Source organism: Rhincodon typus, chromosome 10 (assembly GCF_021869965.1).
Source record: "Rhincodon typus isolate 14 chromosome 10, sRhiTyp1.1, whole genome shotgun sequence".
Taxonomy (NCBI): domain Eukaryota; kingdom Metazoa; phylum Chordata; class Chondrichthyes; order Orectolobiformes; family Rhincodontidae; genus Rhincodon; species Rhincodon typus.
In genome coordinates, this window is record NC_063341.1 from 44,969,347 (window position 1) to 44,988,949 (window position 19,603).

Genomic DNA, 19,603 nt, shown 5'->3' on the forward strand with positions numbered 1-19,603 from the left:
TCCCTGTCAAGTGGGTGCTCTGTCCTGGATGTTATTGAGCTTCTTGAGTATTGTTGGAATGGCATGCATCCGGGCAAGTGGGGAGTATTCCATCACTCTCCTGACTCATGCCTCATAGATGGTGGACAGGTTTTAGGGAGTCAGGAGGTAAGTTACTCGCATTATTCCTACTCTCTGACTTGCTGCTGTATTTGGAACGTGAGTGCAGTTGTGTTTCTTCCTCATGATGTTGATAGTAGGGGATTCTGTGATGGTACAGCCATTGAATTCAAGGGATGGTGGTTAGATTGACCATTTCCAATAAGAGATGTTGCCTACCATTTGCACGTCATGAACATTACCTGCCAGTCATCAGCCCGAGTGAATAGAGTCACTTGAAGAAAAGGCAATGTACTCCATGAATAATGATGAAATAGCAAGGTGAAATTGCAATACCTAAGAATCCTTGTGGCGTTAATGTTCAATATGTTCTTCCTCATTTTCATGCATGTGCTTGCCTTTTTTTTCCCTCCTTGTTTACTTTTTCTCAGTGATATTGTATTAAAAAGATTTTTAAAAAAAGTGCTGCATGGCAGATCTTTGTTTCAAATTTCAATACTCCAGTGTTGTAGTTATGAAACTGCCTGTTCTTATCCACTTGCATACTGTGATTTTAAATAGTTCATGTCTCTCAGTATTCAGGGTACATGTTAAAGAGCAGTTAGTCATTACCATTTGTTTCTTTAACTTTAGCGTCATCTGCCAAAATGGGCCTTATCGAAGTTACCAGAGGGCTTCTTCCAGGTGCTGGTGAGTTACTTTGTGCACTACATAAAATGAAAGACTTAAAATAAAGTGGATGGTGTTTGAAAACTGGGTGTACTTTTGTATCTCAAGTAATAAACATGGCAATGACTTCCACTCCATTGGTTGCATTTTGTAAAAGCAGGCCTCAGTTGTTTATAACTGACCAGGTAATAGTTTCACGTTTTATTTACCTGAGCACGGGCGAATCTTGGTTAATTCTGAGGTGGATGGTGTCATATTGAATCATATAATTACAGTGCTTTGCTTTGGGCTTCACCATTTGGGTGCAAAGCCCCCCTCCCTTCCCCATCACCAATCACGTCCAAATATTGAGACAACCAAATTTCAAGATCCATGACTATAATTTCCACCTAAAGCTAATTAGAAATCCTTGCAACAACAGAGCATAAATATAGTTAAGCCCTACCACCACCCAATTTACTGCACTGTTGGGATTCTAAGGCAGTATTCTGTCATTTTAACACTTTGGCATTGGTGAGGGGGGAGATAATGTTTCTGTAGAGTCTAATCCTAATTCTTCAGAAAAATTTTGAAGACTATACCATCGAATGCAGTTGCAATGGCAGGAAGTGGTCTACGCAGATACACGTCAACACAGAGTGGTGTTGTGAAGGCAGAGAGATTGATGTATTATTTGGTGATTAGCCATTATAGCAAATCATTTTCAATCATTTTTTTTAACTTGAGAGTGGTTGGGAGATGAATGGAATTGGTGGCACAGGTATATCTTTTATATGGATGTTTCAATTATAGAGTAAAAGTTAGATTCTGACTTAGAACTAACAACCTTCAAGTAAAGTAGCCTAATTAAGATGCAGCTGCCTGATAGATAACCACTACTATCAGCCACCCTGGAAGCCTTTGCTTGACTAAGGTGTTGATTACTTTCGCAAGTTAAAGCAGGTCACTGTGAAGAGGAACTTTGCCTGAGTGAGACAAAGACCAAGTGTATACATCTGGGAATTTGATTCAAAGTGGAAATTTGGTAGAGGAGAGGGAAAGAGGTGCTTTAAGTAAGGTCTGCTGCAAAAGGTAACGTGAGCTGGGTGGGACAAAATGTTGTCTTCTATCTCAGTAAGTTCATTGTTTGGTAAGAGACTGTTAGTTTAATTTGCTGTAAATTAGTAAAGCATACTATTTCTAAAAAAAGTAGCTATGCTTGGAAAGTAGGTTGAGCGTGTACTCATTGGGATCTAGAAAAATGAGGCAACCTTATTGAAAAAAGCTTCTTGGGAAACTTAACAGGATGGATGCAGAGATATTGTTTCCCATTGTAAGAGTCTTGGGGCAGAGGGCATAAACTCCGTGTGAGGGTTACTTCATCAAGACAGAGATGAGGAGGAATTTCTTCTCCCAGAAGGTGGTGAGTTTGAGGAGCTTATTCCACAGAGGGCTGTCAAAGCTGGGTTGTTAAGTGTGTTATGGCTGACATAGACTGATGTTTAATCAGTTAGAGCATACAGTTTTGTGGAGAAAAGGCAAAAGGTGGAGTTGAATACTATCAAATAACCATGATCTCATTGAATAGCAAAACAGACTTGATTAGCCGAATGGCTTTCTTCTGCTCCTGTATCTTACGGCCTTATGGAATAAGGGAAAGCTAGGGCCAATATAAGTAATTCCAAGCAGAATAAAGTTAATCCTAGAGAAGTAAAGATATGGCAGGGAATCTTTGAGTGAAATGTTTGGCCTATGATGTGTAGGATGTCATGGACCCCGCTGCAATTGTTAATGACCACATGCAGGAAGGATGCAGAAATGGCTGGAGCCACTGCATATCTGTGAGGCTGAGTATCAAGTGGGTAGTATGTTCAGAGAACTGGTCATACTGTAGTTTAAGAATCTGGTGGCAGAATGGAATGGGTGACCACTAGGCAGATACAGCAGGAATCATATTCCATTTTGTAAGCTGGTTAGGATGCTTGATTCCACAAAGGAATGCAGTCAGAGCCACGTTTGGGAAACGTGAATGGCTCAGCCTTGGAGGAGAAGAGGATGAAGAAAGGAAGAGTGATAGGGCTAAGGATTTTATTAGTTGAGAAAACAGACAGGTAGTTCTGTGGCAGTAGACGTGAGTCCAGGATGGTTTGTTGCCTCCCAGCGGCGGTGGTCAAGGACGTCATAGAGTGGCTGCAGGCCATTCTTGGACTATATGACATAGGAGCAGAATTGGGCAATTCGGCTCAGAGTCTGCTCCACTTTAATCATGGATGATATGTTTCTCAACCCCATTCACTGCCTTCTCCCCATAAACCTTGACCCCTTTATAAATCAAGAACCTAGCTTTCTCTATCTTTTAGGAGAGGGTGAACAACCTAAGGTTATACCAACGACTTGGGCAGAAAGGGGAATGTGGTCCTAAAATCAGAATTTCAGAAGCTAAGTATAAATGAGAAAAACAGGACCTCAAACATAGTTAAAGCAAAATATTGTGGATGCTTGAAATTAGAAGAAATTTCGTATTGGACTCAAAGCGTAAATTCTGTTTCTCCACAGATACTGCCAGATCAGCTGAGTTTCTGCAGCATTTTCTGTGCTTGTCTCAAATGTAGTCATCTCCAGATTACTCCTCCCAGTGCCATGTGCAAGAGAGTACAGAGATAGGAGGATAATTAGGAGGAATGTGGGGCTGGGAAGATGGTGCAGGAAGACATGCTTTAGATTCCTGGGACACCAGGACTGGCTCTGGTTCTGACACTTGTACAAGACTGACACATTGTACTGGAACAGAGCTAGGACTGAGTTCCTTGAGCTCATGCTACTGGGAAGGCTTTAATCCAACTTGGCAGGGGTTTTAGAACTAAAGGAAAATGGTAGCGAAGACTACCGGGGTTCACAAAATGCTTGGAGAGAGACTGCTAGTACTGGCATACAGAAAATTAATAGTTAAATTGGAGTAAGGGAGGAAGTAATTAAGTCTAAGTCAGAGTTATTATGTATGCATGTATGTGAATGCACAGATTGTGGAGTTACAGGAGTGGTTTGCCATGTGGAAAGATGATGTGGTGATCAGAAATCTGGCTGAAGGTAGGGCAAGACTGTGTTCAATATTCCTGGGTACAAATTCTTTCCTATCTTTTCTGAAAGGAGGAGAGGTAGCAGTATTGGTAGACAAGGATATTGTAGTGCTGGAGAATGTCTTGGAGGTTTCAAAGGCAGAAGGGGAGGTGATAGCCTAGGGGTATTATCGCTGGACTGTTAATCCAAAGACTCGGATAATGTTCTGGGGAGCAGGGTTCGAATCCCTCCACGGTAGATGGTGGAATTTGAATTCACTAAATATCTGGAATTAAGAGTGTAATGATGACCATGAATCCATTGTCAGTTTTTGGAAAAACCCATCTGGTTCACTAATGCCCTTTAGGGAAGGAAACTGCCATCCTTACTTGGTCTGGTCTGCATGCGACTCCAGACCCATAGCAATGTAGTTGGCTCTTAACTGCCTTCTGGGCAATTAGGGATGGGCAATAAATGCTGCCTAGCCAGCGATGCCCTCTTCCTGTGAATGAATAAAGGAATTTGTCTGGAACTAAGGATCAGAAAGGGTGTGATTACATTGCTCAGTGTAGTCTATAGACCACCATCAAGTGGGAAGAATGTGGAAGAATAAATCTGCAGGGAAGTTGAGATGTCAATATTATAGAGTAGTTTAATGGAGGACTTTACTGGAAAAAAACACTACAGATAGTTCAGTCCAGGGGACAGAGTGGAGCAAATGTACCTAGAATATGTCCAGAAGAATTTCCAGCAGTATACATCCAGTCCAATAAGAGGCACCGTTGGACCTGGTTCTTGGAAGTAAGGTTGGTTAAATGGGTCAAGAGACAGTAGGGTAACATTTAGGAGACAATGATCATTGTATCATAAAGTTTAGGGTGATGGTAGAAAATGATTGGTCAGTAAGAAAAATCGGTTGGCGGAGAGCTGATTTCAATGGGGCAAGAACAGATTTAGGTTGGATGGACTGAAACAAGATCGGCAGGAAAATATGTAAATTAGCAATCTTCAAAGAGGAGATGGTTTGTATACTGTTAAAGTATGTTCCCTCAAAAGGAAAAGGTAGGAGCAACAAATCAAGAGTGCTCTGGATGACAAAGAAGATAGAAATTAAGATGAAAAAGTATGCTTATGACAGATGTTAGATTGAAAATACAAGTAGTGAAGCAAGAACACAGAAGTTTCAACCGGGAGGTGAAAAAGCATATTGGAAAAGCAAAGAGGAATTATGAGAAAAGACACACAGCCAGCATGAAAGGAAATCCTGAAGACTTTCTTGGCATACAGGTAGTTCTGCTGTAACGTGTTTTTCATTAACCTGAATTGGCTGTAATGTGATTGATGAATAGTGGACGCTGTTTGGATAACACGAACTTTCCTCTGTACTAGTATAGCAATTTTTCTGTAGCGATTTCCCTATAATGTGATTTTCTATAGCTTGAAGTCACGCAAGAACACAACTATTGCATTATAGGAGAACTACCCGTACAAATAGTGAGAGTGGTAAAAGGCAGCTTAGGACTGATTGGGGCCAGAAAGAAGATTCATATATGGAGGTAGATGCCATGGCTGAGGCATTAAGTACTTTACATCAGTGATTACTAAAGAAGTAAATGCCACCCAGGTTAGATCATAGTGACAGGGTAGGAAACTAGTGCCGGTTTTAAATGTGATAAGGAGGAAGTGTTAGAGTGTTGATTCTTAAAGTTGACACAGCACCAGGCCTAGATGAGATGCAACCAAGAATACTGAAAGAAGCAAGAGTGGAAATTGCAGAGTCATTGGCCATAATCACCGTGGTGCCAGAAGACTGGATAATTGTTGTGCTCAAAAATAGTTGTAAACAATTGCAGACCAGTCAGTTCAGCTTCAATGGTGTACAAACTTCTGGAAACAATTATTTGGGACCAAATTAATAGTTACATGGGAAAAGATATGCTAATTAGGAAGAGCAGCATGGATTTCTAAAAGGGAAATCATATTGAACTAACTTGCTGGACTTTTTTTTTTTGAAGAAGTAACAGAAATGGTCAATGAAAGAAACACTGATATTGTGCACATGTCCAGAGGGCCCTTGATATTAACCCATACACAGATTTGAGAAAAATTATAACTCATGGAATAAAAAGAAAAGTAGTAATTTTGGATACAAAATTGGCTGAATGTGAAGGAATAGTAAAATGAGTCACACTCCAGATCTGATCCCTTGATTCTGATGCCAGATCCAGAATTTTCACTCCACTTTAGCTAATGCTTTCAGGTACGTAACTCTCTGAAATTTGCATCACAGGTAGACCAGCTAGTTAGCAAGGCATTTAGCATCCTTGCTTTCACAACTCGGACCTTTTGAGTATAGGAATTGGGATGTGATGTTGCGCTTGTACGACATTTGGGTTTCTTCTGGAGTACTGCACAATTCTGATCACCCTGTTGTAGAAAGGATATTACTGAACTGGAGAGGGTTCAAAAAGATTTGCCAGTATGTTGTCGGATTGAGTTATAAAAATAGGCTGTGACTTTTTTCCGCTGGAGCATGGGAGGTTGAGGGGTGACCTTTATAGAAGTTTATAAAATCATGAGGGGCATAAATAAGGTAAATAGAAAAGTTTTTTTTTTCCTAAGGTGAGGCGGGCGGGGGGTTCAAAACTAAAGGGCATATCTTTAAGGTGAAAGGAGAAAGATTTTAAAAAAGACATGAGGCAGCTTTTTTAGATAGTGATTTGTGTATGGAATGAACAGCCACAGGAAGTGGTGGATGCAGGTACAGTTACAACATTCAAAAGACATTTGGATAAGAACATGAATAGGAAAGGTTTGGAGGGATATGGGCCAAACACAGGCAGGTGGGACTAATTCAGGTTTGGGAACTAGTTGGAAGAGACGAAAACAGAAATTGCTGGAAGAGATCAGCAGTTGGACAGCATCTTTGGAGAGAAATCAGAGCTAATAGTTTGGGTTAAGTGACCCTTCCTCAGAGTTCTGATGCTGCCAGACCTGCTGAACTGTTCCAGCAATTTCTGTTTTTGTCTGTATGGCGACATTGTACATTTTTCACGTGTACTCAAGTACAGGAGTACAATGACAATAAAACCTAAATCTTCTCTAATTTCAGTTACTTTCTTCCCCCTTTTGAGTCTGCTTTGCCCTGTTCACTGAGAGACGTTTTACCTGGGAGCTTGAGCTTCCTGCAGTTAATCAACTGGAGGGAGGGTTATTAATTAACTAAATTTAAATAAAGTACTAAGTTATAGAAACAGTCCTCCAAAGCAGTGGGCGAATTAGAGGTCACAGACTAAAAACATTAACTTTGTTTCCCTCTCCACACTTGCAGCCTTTCCTGCTAAGCATTTCCAGCATTTTTGTTTTACTTTATTTTTTCTTTATTCATTCATGGGATGAGGGCATCGCTGGCCAGGCAGCATTTATTGCCCATCCCTAATTGCCAAGAGGGCAGTTCAGACTCAACCACATTGCTGTGGATCTGGAGTCACATGTAGGCCAGACAAGGTAAGGATGGCAGTTTCCTTCCCTAAAGGACATTAGTGAACCAGATGGGTTTTTCCAACAATCGACCAATGGGTTCATGGTTATCATTAGATTCTTAATGCCAGATATTTTATTGAATTCAAATTCCACCATCTGCCCTGGCAGGATTCGAACCTGGCTCCCCAGAGCATTATCTGGGTCTCTGGATTAACAGTCCAGCGATACCACTAGGCCATTGCCTCCCCTTTGGAAGCATAATAGTGTTGACCGAATTGAGAAGTAATATGGTATATTTAAAATTCTTGCGAACATTTATAGCTCGGATTGTGGGTGAGATTGTTGGTTTGCTCACCAAGCTGGCTGGTTATCGTACAGACGTTTTGTCACCATACTAGATCACATCATCAGTGCGGCCTCCGATTAAAGCAATGTTGTTCTACTCCACTTCGTGTTTATAATGATCTGGTCTGTTAAGTTCCAGTTCTGTTCTGCAGGGGTTTGAATATGGGGTCTAATTCCACGTATTTGTTGATTCTGTAACGGGTTGACAAGCAGGCCTGTTGGAATTCCCATGCGTGTCTGCAGTATATTTAAAAGTAATACCTGAATGCTGTACAAAGGCATGACTGTTTAGTGGTGTAGGAAATACATGCCGGACATGTTTTATTCTATAAGTAGACAGAAATAAGTTACATATTGCACAAGTCAGCCATGTGGATAAACTAAAATTGTAATTATTAACAAATGAAATTTTAGTATAACCAAACTTGGCCTAAAATGTGATAACTACTCGACTTTTTAATTCCCATTTTCAAGGTGGTAGTCAACGGCTGCCTCGAACTGTAGGAATCGGCCTGGCAAAGGAACTTATTTTCACTGGTCGACAGATAGATGGCGAACAAGCAATGTCAATCGGCCTGGTGAATAATGCTGTGCGTCAAAATGATTTGGGGGATGCAGCTTATCAAAAAGCACTGGATCTGGCCAAAGAGATACTGCCACAGGTTTGTAAATAACAGTTTGAGGACTTTGTCACCAAAAAATTAAATATCTGTTAAACACACATGGGAAACTTGACTAAACAGTGGATGATTCAGAGAAATTGATTATTGAAATGTATAATTGTTAAGAGGGTGAGGTGTTGTTGGTAATAAATAATTGGAATACAGCCCATTTTTTGTCTATAAATATTTGAGCATTATGACTCGCACACTTTTTTCTTTCTGCTTAATCTTAAAGGGTCCAGTAGCTCTCAGGATGGCAAAGCAGGCAATGAACAGAGGCATTGAGGTAATGTGCTAGATGTGTTATTGACGTACTTGTATAAGATCGATATATAGTGTAACTGTGATCAGTAAGAATTAATCACTGTGATGGAACCTGCCAACTGACACCTGCCACTTTACCTTCTGCCTGAAATGGGCAAACAGCTGACTAGCAGTTTTTAAGAAAGCCCCAATAGTTTTAAAAGCCATTAGGCCTCCAAAGAGGGTTCACAATTACCAGCTGCCCTCACAGATAATGAGGATTGGCCCTTTATCACTGATTTTTTTTTTCTCCTAGTTGAAGATTCTATACTTAAAAACATCTACAAGCTTCTTTGTTGCTTCAGCACAGTGCAAAGGCATAAGAAACAGGGTTCTAAATTTGATCCTTGTTTCATATATTAGCTGATCTCAGTTGGTGCAAGTTTTAAGTGGAGGGCAAATTTAAAAGAATGAATTGTACTTTGCAACAGGAGCAAGAACCAGTCCAAGATTAGGCCTAGTTATAAAATTAAAAAGAGTTGTTTCTTCTAATTCAAACAATGCAAATAACCTTTTGAGCACTTGAAAGGCTGAAGGAAAGAATAGTTGAAGTTTTCTTGGTGGAATAGTTAAGTGAAGCTGTTTTTCCCGAGTTTGTGACAGTGTTAACTAATTTACAGGATGGTTTAGTGACAGGCCAATTATTGCTGATCTTTGATGTGCTCATAAAGGATGAAATTAAATGAGCACAATGAAGCCTAATAAAAGAACAAGCCAAGTTGACAGAAACCAATCAATTCCTTTATTCATTCACGGGAAGAGGGCAGCGCTGGCTAGGCAGTATTTATTGCCCGTCCTTAATTGCCCAGAGGGCAGTTAAGAGCCAACCACATTGCTGTGCGTTTGGAGTCATATGTAGGCCAGGTAAGGATGGCAGTTTCCTTCCCTAAAAGGACATTAGTGAACCAGATGGGTTTTTCCAACATTCAACAACGGATTCTTGGTCATTTAGACTTTTAATTGCAGATATTTATTGAATTCAAATTGCACCATCTGCCATGGCAGGATTCGAACCCAGGTCCCCAGAACATTATCTGGGTCTCTGGAGTAACAGTCATGCAATAATACCAGTAGGTCATCACTTCCATCAATGTTGAGAAGCTTTGATCATTGAACAAGCCTGAATGCCTGTCGACTCTTCATGACTAAGAAAAAAATTTCAGTTACTTGATCATCATCACCTAGTATTAGTCTTAAAGTAACAAGTCTGTTTTGTACAATGCTTTTTATAGTCTTCAAATAAGTAAATTAGTTAAAATGCTTTAAGTTTAGTCACAAGCATGGCAGTTTCCATTAAAGTGAAGCAATCCCACAATCAACAGACTGGTTTTAAGCTTTCTAGCCTTGCCAGTCAGTTGTGAATGGAGGTCAGCAATTAAACAACCTGCCGGAGGAGTTTCTGCAAATATTCTCCCTATCCTGCCTTCCCCCAATAATTAGGGAACTGAGGGCAACAGTGCAAAAGACAAGGCTGAACCATTTGCGTCCCCATCTTCAGCCACAGGGTGGAATAGATAATCCATCTCCTCTTCCTCCAGAGGTCCCCAGCATCAGATGCTAGCTTTCAGAAGATTTGATTCTTCTACTCAATGAAGAAATGGCTGCAAGCATTATGAACAGCATACCAGCAATAGTTCTGAAAACCTATGCTTCAGAATTAGCTGCACCCCTAGCCAAGCTATTCCATTTAGATGCCAGCATGGTAACTAATACGGAATATTTCCTAGGTACATCCTGTCAACAAAAGAGGACAAATTAAATATTGATGATTACTACCTGATCAGTCAATCCTCAATAATCCATAAAATGAAGGAAGGTGTTGCTGACAGTACTATCAAGCACTACTTAAAATTTTTTAAGATTTGTAGCTGGTGTTGTGGATGAGGTTGTAGACTTGCTCGCTGAGCCGGTGTGTTTGATTGCAGACATTTTGTCACCCTGCTCGGTAACGTAGTCAGTTCCTCTCCGGTGAAGCATTGGTATTCTGTCTTGTTCTGTTCTTTATTTATATGCCTCAGTTTGTTGGGGTGGTTGGCATCACTTCCACTTGTTTTCCAGTGGTTTGTTGATGGAATTCCAGGCCTCCAGGAATCCTCTGGCATGTCTATTTGGCTTGTGCTATTATGGATGTGTTTTCCCAGTCAAATTAGTGTTCTTTGTTTGTATTGAGACCAGTGCGAATTGGTCCTGTCTCTTGGGGGCTAGATGATGTTAGTGTATCCATATTATCAGTTTTGTTCCACTTTGGGCCATGTAATGTTTCTCACTGTCCTTGCATGGTATTTTGTATATTATTGGTTGTGGGCATGCGATCCTTTACATCGTAATCTTACGGGCAAATAAAAGACACATGACAGTAATCCTTACAGCCCAATACATTCAAAGCTAATGCACTACTAGCAGATACTGATACCTACCAACAGATGGCAATAGACCCAACACCACTGTAAGAGAACAGGATGACGACAACCCTGAAGAAATTACACAACCCAGGAGATATCAGCAAGACAGACTACCAAAACATGAAGCTAGAGGATCCAACATACCCTGCTTCCATGGACTCCCTAAAAGAGGTACACAAGCCAGTAGTCCCCTCAGACCCATTGTCTGTCTACCAGGCACACCGACATAGACCAGCTGAAATACTGAGTTGACAACACTACCCACTTCATCCACTCCTCCCAAGAATTCCTCAACATAGAGAACACCAGAAAAGAAGAGGATGAGATAATGATATCCTTTGACACAACAGCACTATTTACATCCATAAAACAATTGACCTAGCCAAAGGGACAGTTGCCACACTGCTGGACAAAATCAGGAAGGTAGGCACCCCACGACACCAATTGCATCAACAAGGACAACATCCTGAAACTGCTCGATCTGTACCTCACAACCCATTTCACCTTGAACAACCGTATATTCAAAAGGATCAACGGAACACCCAGTGGGATCCCTAATATCAGGGCTGATTGCAGAAGCGGTAATACAAAGGTTAGAACGAACAGCACTCCCCACTATACAGTCCAAACTCTGGGTCCGCTACGTAGATGACACCTTTTGGTGATTATCAAATCCATAAGACTGGAAGAAACCCACCAACATATAAACATCCTCACTGGAATAAAATTCACTAAAGAAGAGAATAACAACTGACTACCTGTCCCAGACATAAAATTGTAGAATGTAGGAACAATGGGGAACTCCAGACTAGCATTTACAGAAAAGACACACATACAGACCAGATATGTAATTACACCAGCATCCACCTGAACAACCATAAACGGAGCTGCATTAGGACATTATTCAAAACGAGCCTCAACACACTGCAGCAACCTAGAATTGCACAAAGCAGAACAGGAGCACTTATACGGAGCTTTTAAAAGGAATGGATACCCAAAAAGCACAATCTGCTGTTAAGTCTGCACAGACCACAACAAGAAGATACAACAGTCACCCTATTGTACATCAGAGGCATCTCAGATGACCACAAGACTACTCTGACCCCTAGGTATCAGGGTAGCCCACAAACTAACAACCATCCTGCGACAGCTACTGATGAACATAAAGAATGCAATATCCACAACTAATAGAACTAATGTAATATACAAAATACCATGCAACAACTGTGAGGAACATTACATTGGCTAAAATGGAAGAAAACTGGCCCTGAGGATACGCGAACAATGACTAGCCACCAAGAAAGACAACCAATTCTCACTGGTCTCAATACACACTGACAAAGACACTAATTTGACTGGACAGAGACATGCCAGGGAATTCCTGGAGGCCTGCCATTCCACCCAGAACTCCATCAACAAACACACTGAACTGGACCCAATATACAATCCACTGAAAAACAGAAATGGAAGTGATACCAGCAAACCAAAGTGTATAAGTAACAAGCAGGACAGAACACCAACACTTCACTGGTGGCACACTGATGATATTACCTAGCAGTGTGACAAAATGTCTGCAATCAAACACACACCCTGGCCAGCAAGTCTATAACGTCAGCAATACCTAACAGTAACCTGCTCACAGACTGTAGGCCTGGAGAAACTCCAACTCAGCTCCTGCCCTATTTCAGCTTTGGGCGAAACATGGATAAAAGAGCTGAACTCCAGACATGAAGGGTGACTGCTCTTAACAACAAAGTAGTATTTGAACAAGTGTGGCATCAAGGTAACCTAACAAAACTAGAATCAATAGGATGAGTGCAGTTGAAACAGCAAGGGGTTACCTCATACAAGATACAAAGGAAGATGGGTTGTGGTGGTTTAGGCCATGGGACATCACTACAGACACTCCTCAGGTTGTCTCCTATTCCCAGCTACTTCAATGACTTTCCCTTCATCATAAGGTCAGATCTGGGGTCGGTGGTGTAATCAGCAGTGTTCAGCAGCATTTGAGATTTTTGTATACCAGCAATCAGAGTCTAAATGCAGCATGACCTGTATAACTTTCAGGCTTATCCTAATATGGGACAAATAACACTTATGCCATTCGTGAGCCAAAGAATAACTAACTATCTCCAATGAGAGAGACATTCAATGACATTATTGTTGCTATATTCCCCACTATCCATGTCCTTGAGGGTTAAATGACTACAAATTGAGCTGGACTATGCAGGAGTACTATGGCAAAAGTGTAAGCCAGATGCTGGCAATTCTGTCTATCATCCACAAAGCCTGGATGAGTAAAGCTCCAGCACCGCTTAAAGCCCACTTTTTTTGACATCCCATTCACCACCTTCAGTATTCACTATTTACTAGATGCACTGCAACAATTACCAAGACTCCTTAGGCAGCACCTACTTCTACAGCCTCTACCACCTAGATAAACAACTTCCCCTCCAAGCCTTACACCACACAGACTTAGAATTATATTCCTGCTCCTTCAGTGTCAATGAGTCAAAACCTCAGAATTCCATTCCTAACAGTGCTGTTGGTGTAGCTATCTTTGACTTGTACAACTTATTTATTTGCTGGCTGAAAACTGAAATAGCTACTCTATTGTATTTTTAAACTTGTATACAATTGTCTTGGAGGGACAAATTTGTTTTTAAATTAACAATAATTCCCATACAAGCTGTACAGAATACCAATAACTCATACAAGAGGTTACAAAGGTCACAATTCAAACTGAGTACTAAAATTTATTTGTATCTATTTTAGAAAATGTCTGAGACACAAACATGAAAAATAAGCCACTAGATGAGAAAGTGAAGCCACCATTTGGGGAAATTTAGATTGGACAAGTTAGAATTCAAATAAGTTGAAATACTACAGAGGAGATGAGCTTGATGTGCCAAATATTTTCCTTGAAATGATAATGCCAGTATTTAGTCAAAAATTGAAAGTAAAATCAGTGAAAATAAAGGTAGGATTATAATTTTAAATAAGTCAGTTGTTCAAAAGTAAAGAACAAGAATTTTAAGGTTAGTTTTATTTTCTACTTCTAATTTAAAGCAATATTACCCTTCCCATTTTAAAGATTATTTCTAAACCCCTGCAGGTAGATATTGCATCAGGAATGGCAATTGAAGGAATGTGTTATGCTCAGGTATGTTGATCTTGCTACTTTTTAAAAAATGGTTACTACTATATTAAATAAATGCTTTAGAAACTGAAATATTTTGATAAGACAATTGCACATTTTGCAAATACAGGTTATTCCTACAAAAGACCGTTTGGAGGGGATGGCAGCATTTAAAGAAAAACGACTACCACGTTTTATTGGAGAATAATGAAATGACCAGTCTGACATCTGAGATGCACATCATATCCTCTACGTGCAAACAACAGTTACAGAATTGCTTAAGTACTGAACTTTTACAAACCATATGAAGGATACTGAATTTTTCACATGGTTTCACATCATTTGTAGTCCCAGTTGCATCTCGACTAATGTTTTCACTGTCATTTAAGAGGGAATTATAGTTTAAAAATGAATGCTGTTAGTAATTTGAATTGTCCCAGTGACGAATACATCAGAAGGTAGTAATCCTGTATACTGCACTATTTGAATCGTACTTCCACATGACCCTGATTAAATATTTGGTCTGCTGCTGCTTTTTGCTGTGTTGATTTTTCCATATTGCTTGTTAATTTGTTTTACTTATTATCCTGTAAATAAAACAGCTATTTTGACTCAGAAATTACTTCATTTGAAGCAGAGTGCTTAACAGCAGTGCAATGTTTCAAACTCTTGTATTTAAGAATAAATCCATTAAAAACAATTAGCAGTTCCTTAGTAAATTCTAAGTCAGTATTAAAACAAACTAATTATCTTTCAAAATCAGAAAACTGACAGCATTATCACAAACATTACACGAGTTATGGTTTTGGAAAATACTTTGATCATGTGAAATCACTGATTACTATAGATGACTCCAGCATTGATTTCAACTGCTTACTATATTAGTAAAGTTTGCTTTTTTCAGTCATTGTATTAAAATCTAAAGTTGTCTGTTAAATCAGATTAGCAAATCTTTAATATTTGTATACTGACAACTGTCCTGTGTTTTCACATAGGATGCTGCCTCATACAATTACAATTACAGTACAAAATGAGCCTTTCTACACAGTGCTCCTATCAACAATATGTCCACTAACCCATAAGATACTGTAAATACCTATGTGGCAACAGCAGTGTGTAAAAAGTTGTAGAACTGGATTGAAGGATAGCTGGTATAATCTGTAATTTGTACTGCTAGCACATCATGTCTGGTAATTCCTGCTGTAAAAGTAATACATACAAATTGTAAAATGAGCACACTAAGCTGCATTTTAAAGATGCTGTTCATGCTTAAGCTGCCAGTATTTGGTCCTAGGCTCATATCAACAGAAGCACAGACAATGGACATCATCATCTACCAAGACCAGAAGAGAACTAGTGAGAACAGGAACAAAATCAATTTCTGTATGGTTGTAAATCATTGCAGAAAACTAACATTATAAAATCTCACCATGCTATGCTACGTGGAAAGAACAACTTACATTTCTGTCAGTGTGGATAAATGTCGAGGAAACACCCAGATGTGGTAGGCAGCATAGAGAAAAGAATGAAAAAAAAAAAAAACATGGCAATATGGTGAATAAAAAATATCCCAGATGTTTAGCAAGGGAATTTTAACAGCTGGGGCCGAAGTGGTTAACAGTTGTAACAAGAGAGTGGTTTCTGGGAATAGTCATATTGGGAAGAATGTGGCCAAAGGTGAGATTTAACCACAAAAGCTAACTTCAAAATTTGGTACATTGGAAGTTAGTGAAATCAGGGGTCATATTCTTGCATGCCCAAAACAGCATCAGTGCAGCGGAGATTTGGATGAGCAAGTTTCAGTCGAGTTAAGACACAAGAACTGATGCAGTGTGTCCTTCTGATGAAGATACGGAGAATGGAAATTCAGTTCAGCATTGAGAAAAAGAGGCACAATGTGAACATTATGGTTCAGACAAAGAGGAGGAGTCAGATGCAGTCAGTCAGTGACAAGCATATAGAATGCTAGAGTATATTAGGCGGTTTCTGAATGTTGATTAAGCAGACTGACAAGACCAAGGCAAATGGAGTCAAGACAACTATACCATCATCCATGTGAAATAGAATCCCTACAGTGTGGAAACAGGCCCTTCGGCCCAACAAGTCCACACTGACCCTCAGAGCATCCCACCCAGACCTATTCCCCAAACCCACCTAATCTACACATCCCTGAACACTATGGACAATTTAGCACAGCCAATCCACCGAGCCTGCACATCTTTGGACTGTGGGAGGAAACCGGAGCACCCGGAGGAAACCCACACAGACAGTTGCCCAAGGGGGAATGGAACCCAGGCCCTGGCGCTGTGAGGCAGCAGTGCTAACCACTGAGCTGCCATGCCTTTTCCAACTGTTGCAAACAAATTTCTTAAGGAGCATGCTTTTCTCTTGTCACCACTGAAATAACATGAGGAGGCGAGTATCCCATCACCTGGTCACCCTTCACTTACACATGGAGTGTCCTTGACACTAACCCAGCTTCCCCAGAGCCAGCTCTTGGAGTGAACAGGGTGTCTGACACTCCTGTTCTTAGCTGTCAGCCAGGGCTCCCTGATTGGACCAGGTTAACAGCCCTAATCAGGGAACTCATTCTGAGGTTCACCTGACTGATCTTGTTACAATCACTACAATTAGAATGCCGATTTTCCAAATCTTAGTAGACAGGGGCAACAGGCAGAAATAAGAGAAAGCCACTGCTGGAGATCCTCCACCTTCAAATATTGAAATAAATTGAAGGCTGTTGAGACAAGCTGAACAGAGAGTGGTGGGGTCAACCATATTAAGGACAGTAGTGCTTGAAGGCATAAATAAATCAGGGAATATTGTTTAAGATTTTCATTGCTTTGTTCCCCACCTCTAGGTGGTGACAAAAGCTCTCAAACTGGACAGGAAATATTTTCTGAGATAGTAGGAACTGCAGAAATAGTAGGAACTGCAGTTTCTGATGAAGGGTCTAGGCCCGAAACGTCAGCCTCTCTGCTCCTATGATGCTGCTTGGCCTGCTGTGTTCATCCAGCCCTGCACCTTGTTGTCTAGGAAATATTTTCTGCCTGAAATTCTCCCTTGTAAAAGGTGGTGAAAGAATATTTTGATATGAGAGTAGTGTTTTGAAGAAAACGGTAATCATGAAGAGGAATGGGACAGTGAGGAAATGTTACCATTTACACATACTGCAAACTTGAGAGCCAGAACCTGTAATAGAGTTCAGGCTCCCTTCTCTGAATACCTGGTCAAATTTACAAGCTAGCAGTTAATAGAATTGTGATGAGCTTGAACATTTTAAAAAACTAACATGTATGTTTCGGAATATTTTTGGTATTAATTAGGAATATATGACTTACCAGAGCTAGATGTGAGAAACTGACTCCAAAAGAATACTGGAGGAAAGAGTCAAATATCATGGAATCATAGAAGTGTTACAGTACAAGTGTTGGCCAATCGGCCATTTGTGGCAGCAGTAGATGTAGCTCCTTCAGTGACCTGGTCATTTCAATAGAATTTTAGACAGCCTACTCCCTTGCAGGTGGTGTGTTCAATGTGTTTTTCTTGGCTACAATGTAAGACATATGTCTATGTGCAGAACATTACAATTTATTGACACGGAATGACTATGACCCAATATGCCCATGAAAATTTAGCAGTCTCCCAAAAACGATCTGTAAAAGGGAGAGCTAGAAATTTTCATTTAGCCTTAGCCTATGTTATAAAACTCTTTACATTTAGAAGCAGATCCCACCCAAGCATAAGCCATAACAAACAATGAGGGCTCAATGGAATTCAAGACAGGTTGTGTGCATTCACTGGGGTAAGTGTGAGACATTTGTCACGGTAACAACAAAATAACAGTTCCCATAAAAATTAAATTTTAAAAATAGAACAGTGCAAAATCATAATTCTTTTAATAGAATGGTTTTTAAAATGAGGTATTGATGGCAAGAGTCCCTCTGAACAGAAAATCATCTTAAAACCAATGATACATTTATCTGTACAAGCAATAAGACAAACAAAACAAGCATTGATACAAATTGACAATTTCAAATGCCAGTTTGCCCTGAAGGAGTCATCAACATTTCATACAAAATATTTTTAAAAGGAAGTGGAGATCAAATACATTTAAGCTAATCACAGTTCAGCTGTTCTAAACATGGATTTATTCTTTGTAAAGATGATGTAAGAGTGACATCCAGATTAAGTAAACATTTCATCAGCAGCATTTATTCAAGCATCGGCTGCTTCTGGTAGAACGAGACATCTGCAAAGACAAGACCACAAACCACACCAACACTCCCACTGTGATATATTCTTCCTGCACTTAGAATAGCTTATAGAAATGTTTAACAGCAGACAGTTTCAATCAAGGAAATTCTCTTCAGAGTCTTCAGAAAATAAAACAGGTTACACGTTGAAAATCCTCCACCTGTTTGAAAAGTAAATACATATTAATTTGACACTTGTATAAATTTCACTACAGTATTCACTTCCACGTATTGCACAACACTAATGTTGGATCCCAGAATTGGAAGGGTACGTTCTCCCTAGTCCTCACTGCCATCATTGACTAATTTTACAAAATCAATCAACAGAAAGTTGCAAGAATCAGTTATGACGTATTTACTGAAATTTCACCTCAAATATATTGATTTATTTTGCCAATGATACAGTGAACCCCAGTTATCAAACCACAAACAGCAAGGAAATCTACACTAGTACCATCCCAATGTTAAAGTGAAGGGATCTAAACTCAAATCATACTATCACAAGTGTAGTATTCAGTTGGAACATAGCAAGAATCCAAATCGATAGCTACAAAAGTACCAGAGTACATACACTATGTACTGTTCATTTGGAATGCAGCATGCAGCTCCTAGCAACTGCCAAACCAGCAAGATAGAAACACCTGAACACATGAATTACATATCTAGTTTGTTCTTTCTACGAGACTTGGTCCAACTCAGCATTCTAATGCAGGTAACAAGCATTTAACAAGGTAAATAGACAGTTTCCACTTCGATATTCACCTGAGAAGCAGCATTGTTTGCGAGGTGATACAGAGTAACTCGGAGGGGGATAAGAGTATTAGGAAAAGTCTTCCATAAAGTAACACTAAAAGCTTTAAAATCCTAAGTGAATACTTCTCAAGTCTGCTGCAGACAGAACTAAAAACTTTAAAACTTGCCTCCAACTGAAGACCATTCTTAAATACACCCCTGACATGAGGGAGAAGACGACAAAAGGATCAGAAATTAAATTTCAATTGTTTAAATGGAAGCCAAAATGAAAAAAAAAAAGTATAATTGAGAAGTTGAAAAAATGTGAACTTCTAAATAATCGGTGATAACAAGGTGTAGAGCTGGATGAACACAGCAGGCCAAGCAGCATCAGAGGAGCAGGAAAGCTGATGTTTCGGGACGAGACCCTTCTTCAGACCCTTTTTCTGAAGAAGGGTCTAGGCCCGAAACGTCAGC

At 39.9% G+C, this 19,603-nt stretch overlaps 2 protein-coding genes across 2 annotated transcripts in view; one reads left to right on the forward strand and one right to left on the reverse strand.

Annotated features, from left to right (window-relative positions):
* The window catches only part of LOC109912611 (cytochrome c oxidase assembly factor 7), a 56,161-nt gene that overhangs the window by 5,335 nt on the left and 31,223 nt on the right, over positions 1–19,603 (reverse strand). The window lies entirely within an intron of this gene.
* LOC109912613 (enoyl CoA hydratase domain containing 2) lies at positions 664–14,761 on the forward strand. The gene is made up of 6 exons (XM_048601997.1): positions 664–682; positions 733–789; positions 8,107–8,294; positions 8,530–8,580; positions 14,115–14,162; positions 14,269–14,761. Exons 1-6 carry the CDS (start codon positions 664–666, stop codon positions 14,344–14,346), a joined length of 441 nt encoding a protein of 146 aa, XP_048457954.1. The 3' UTR covers positions 14,347–14,761.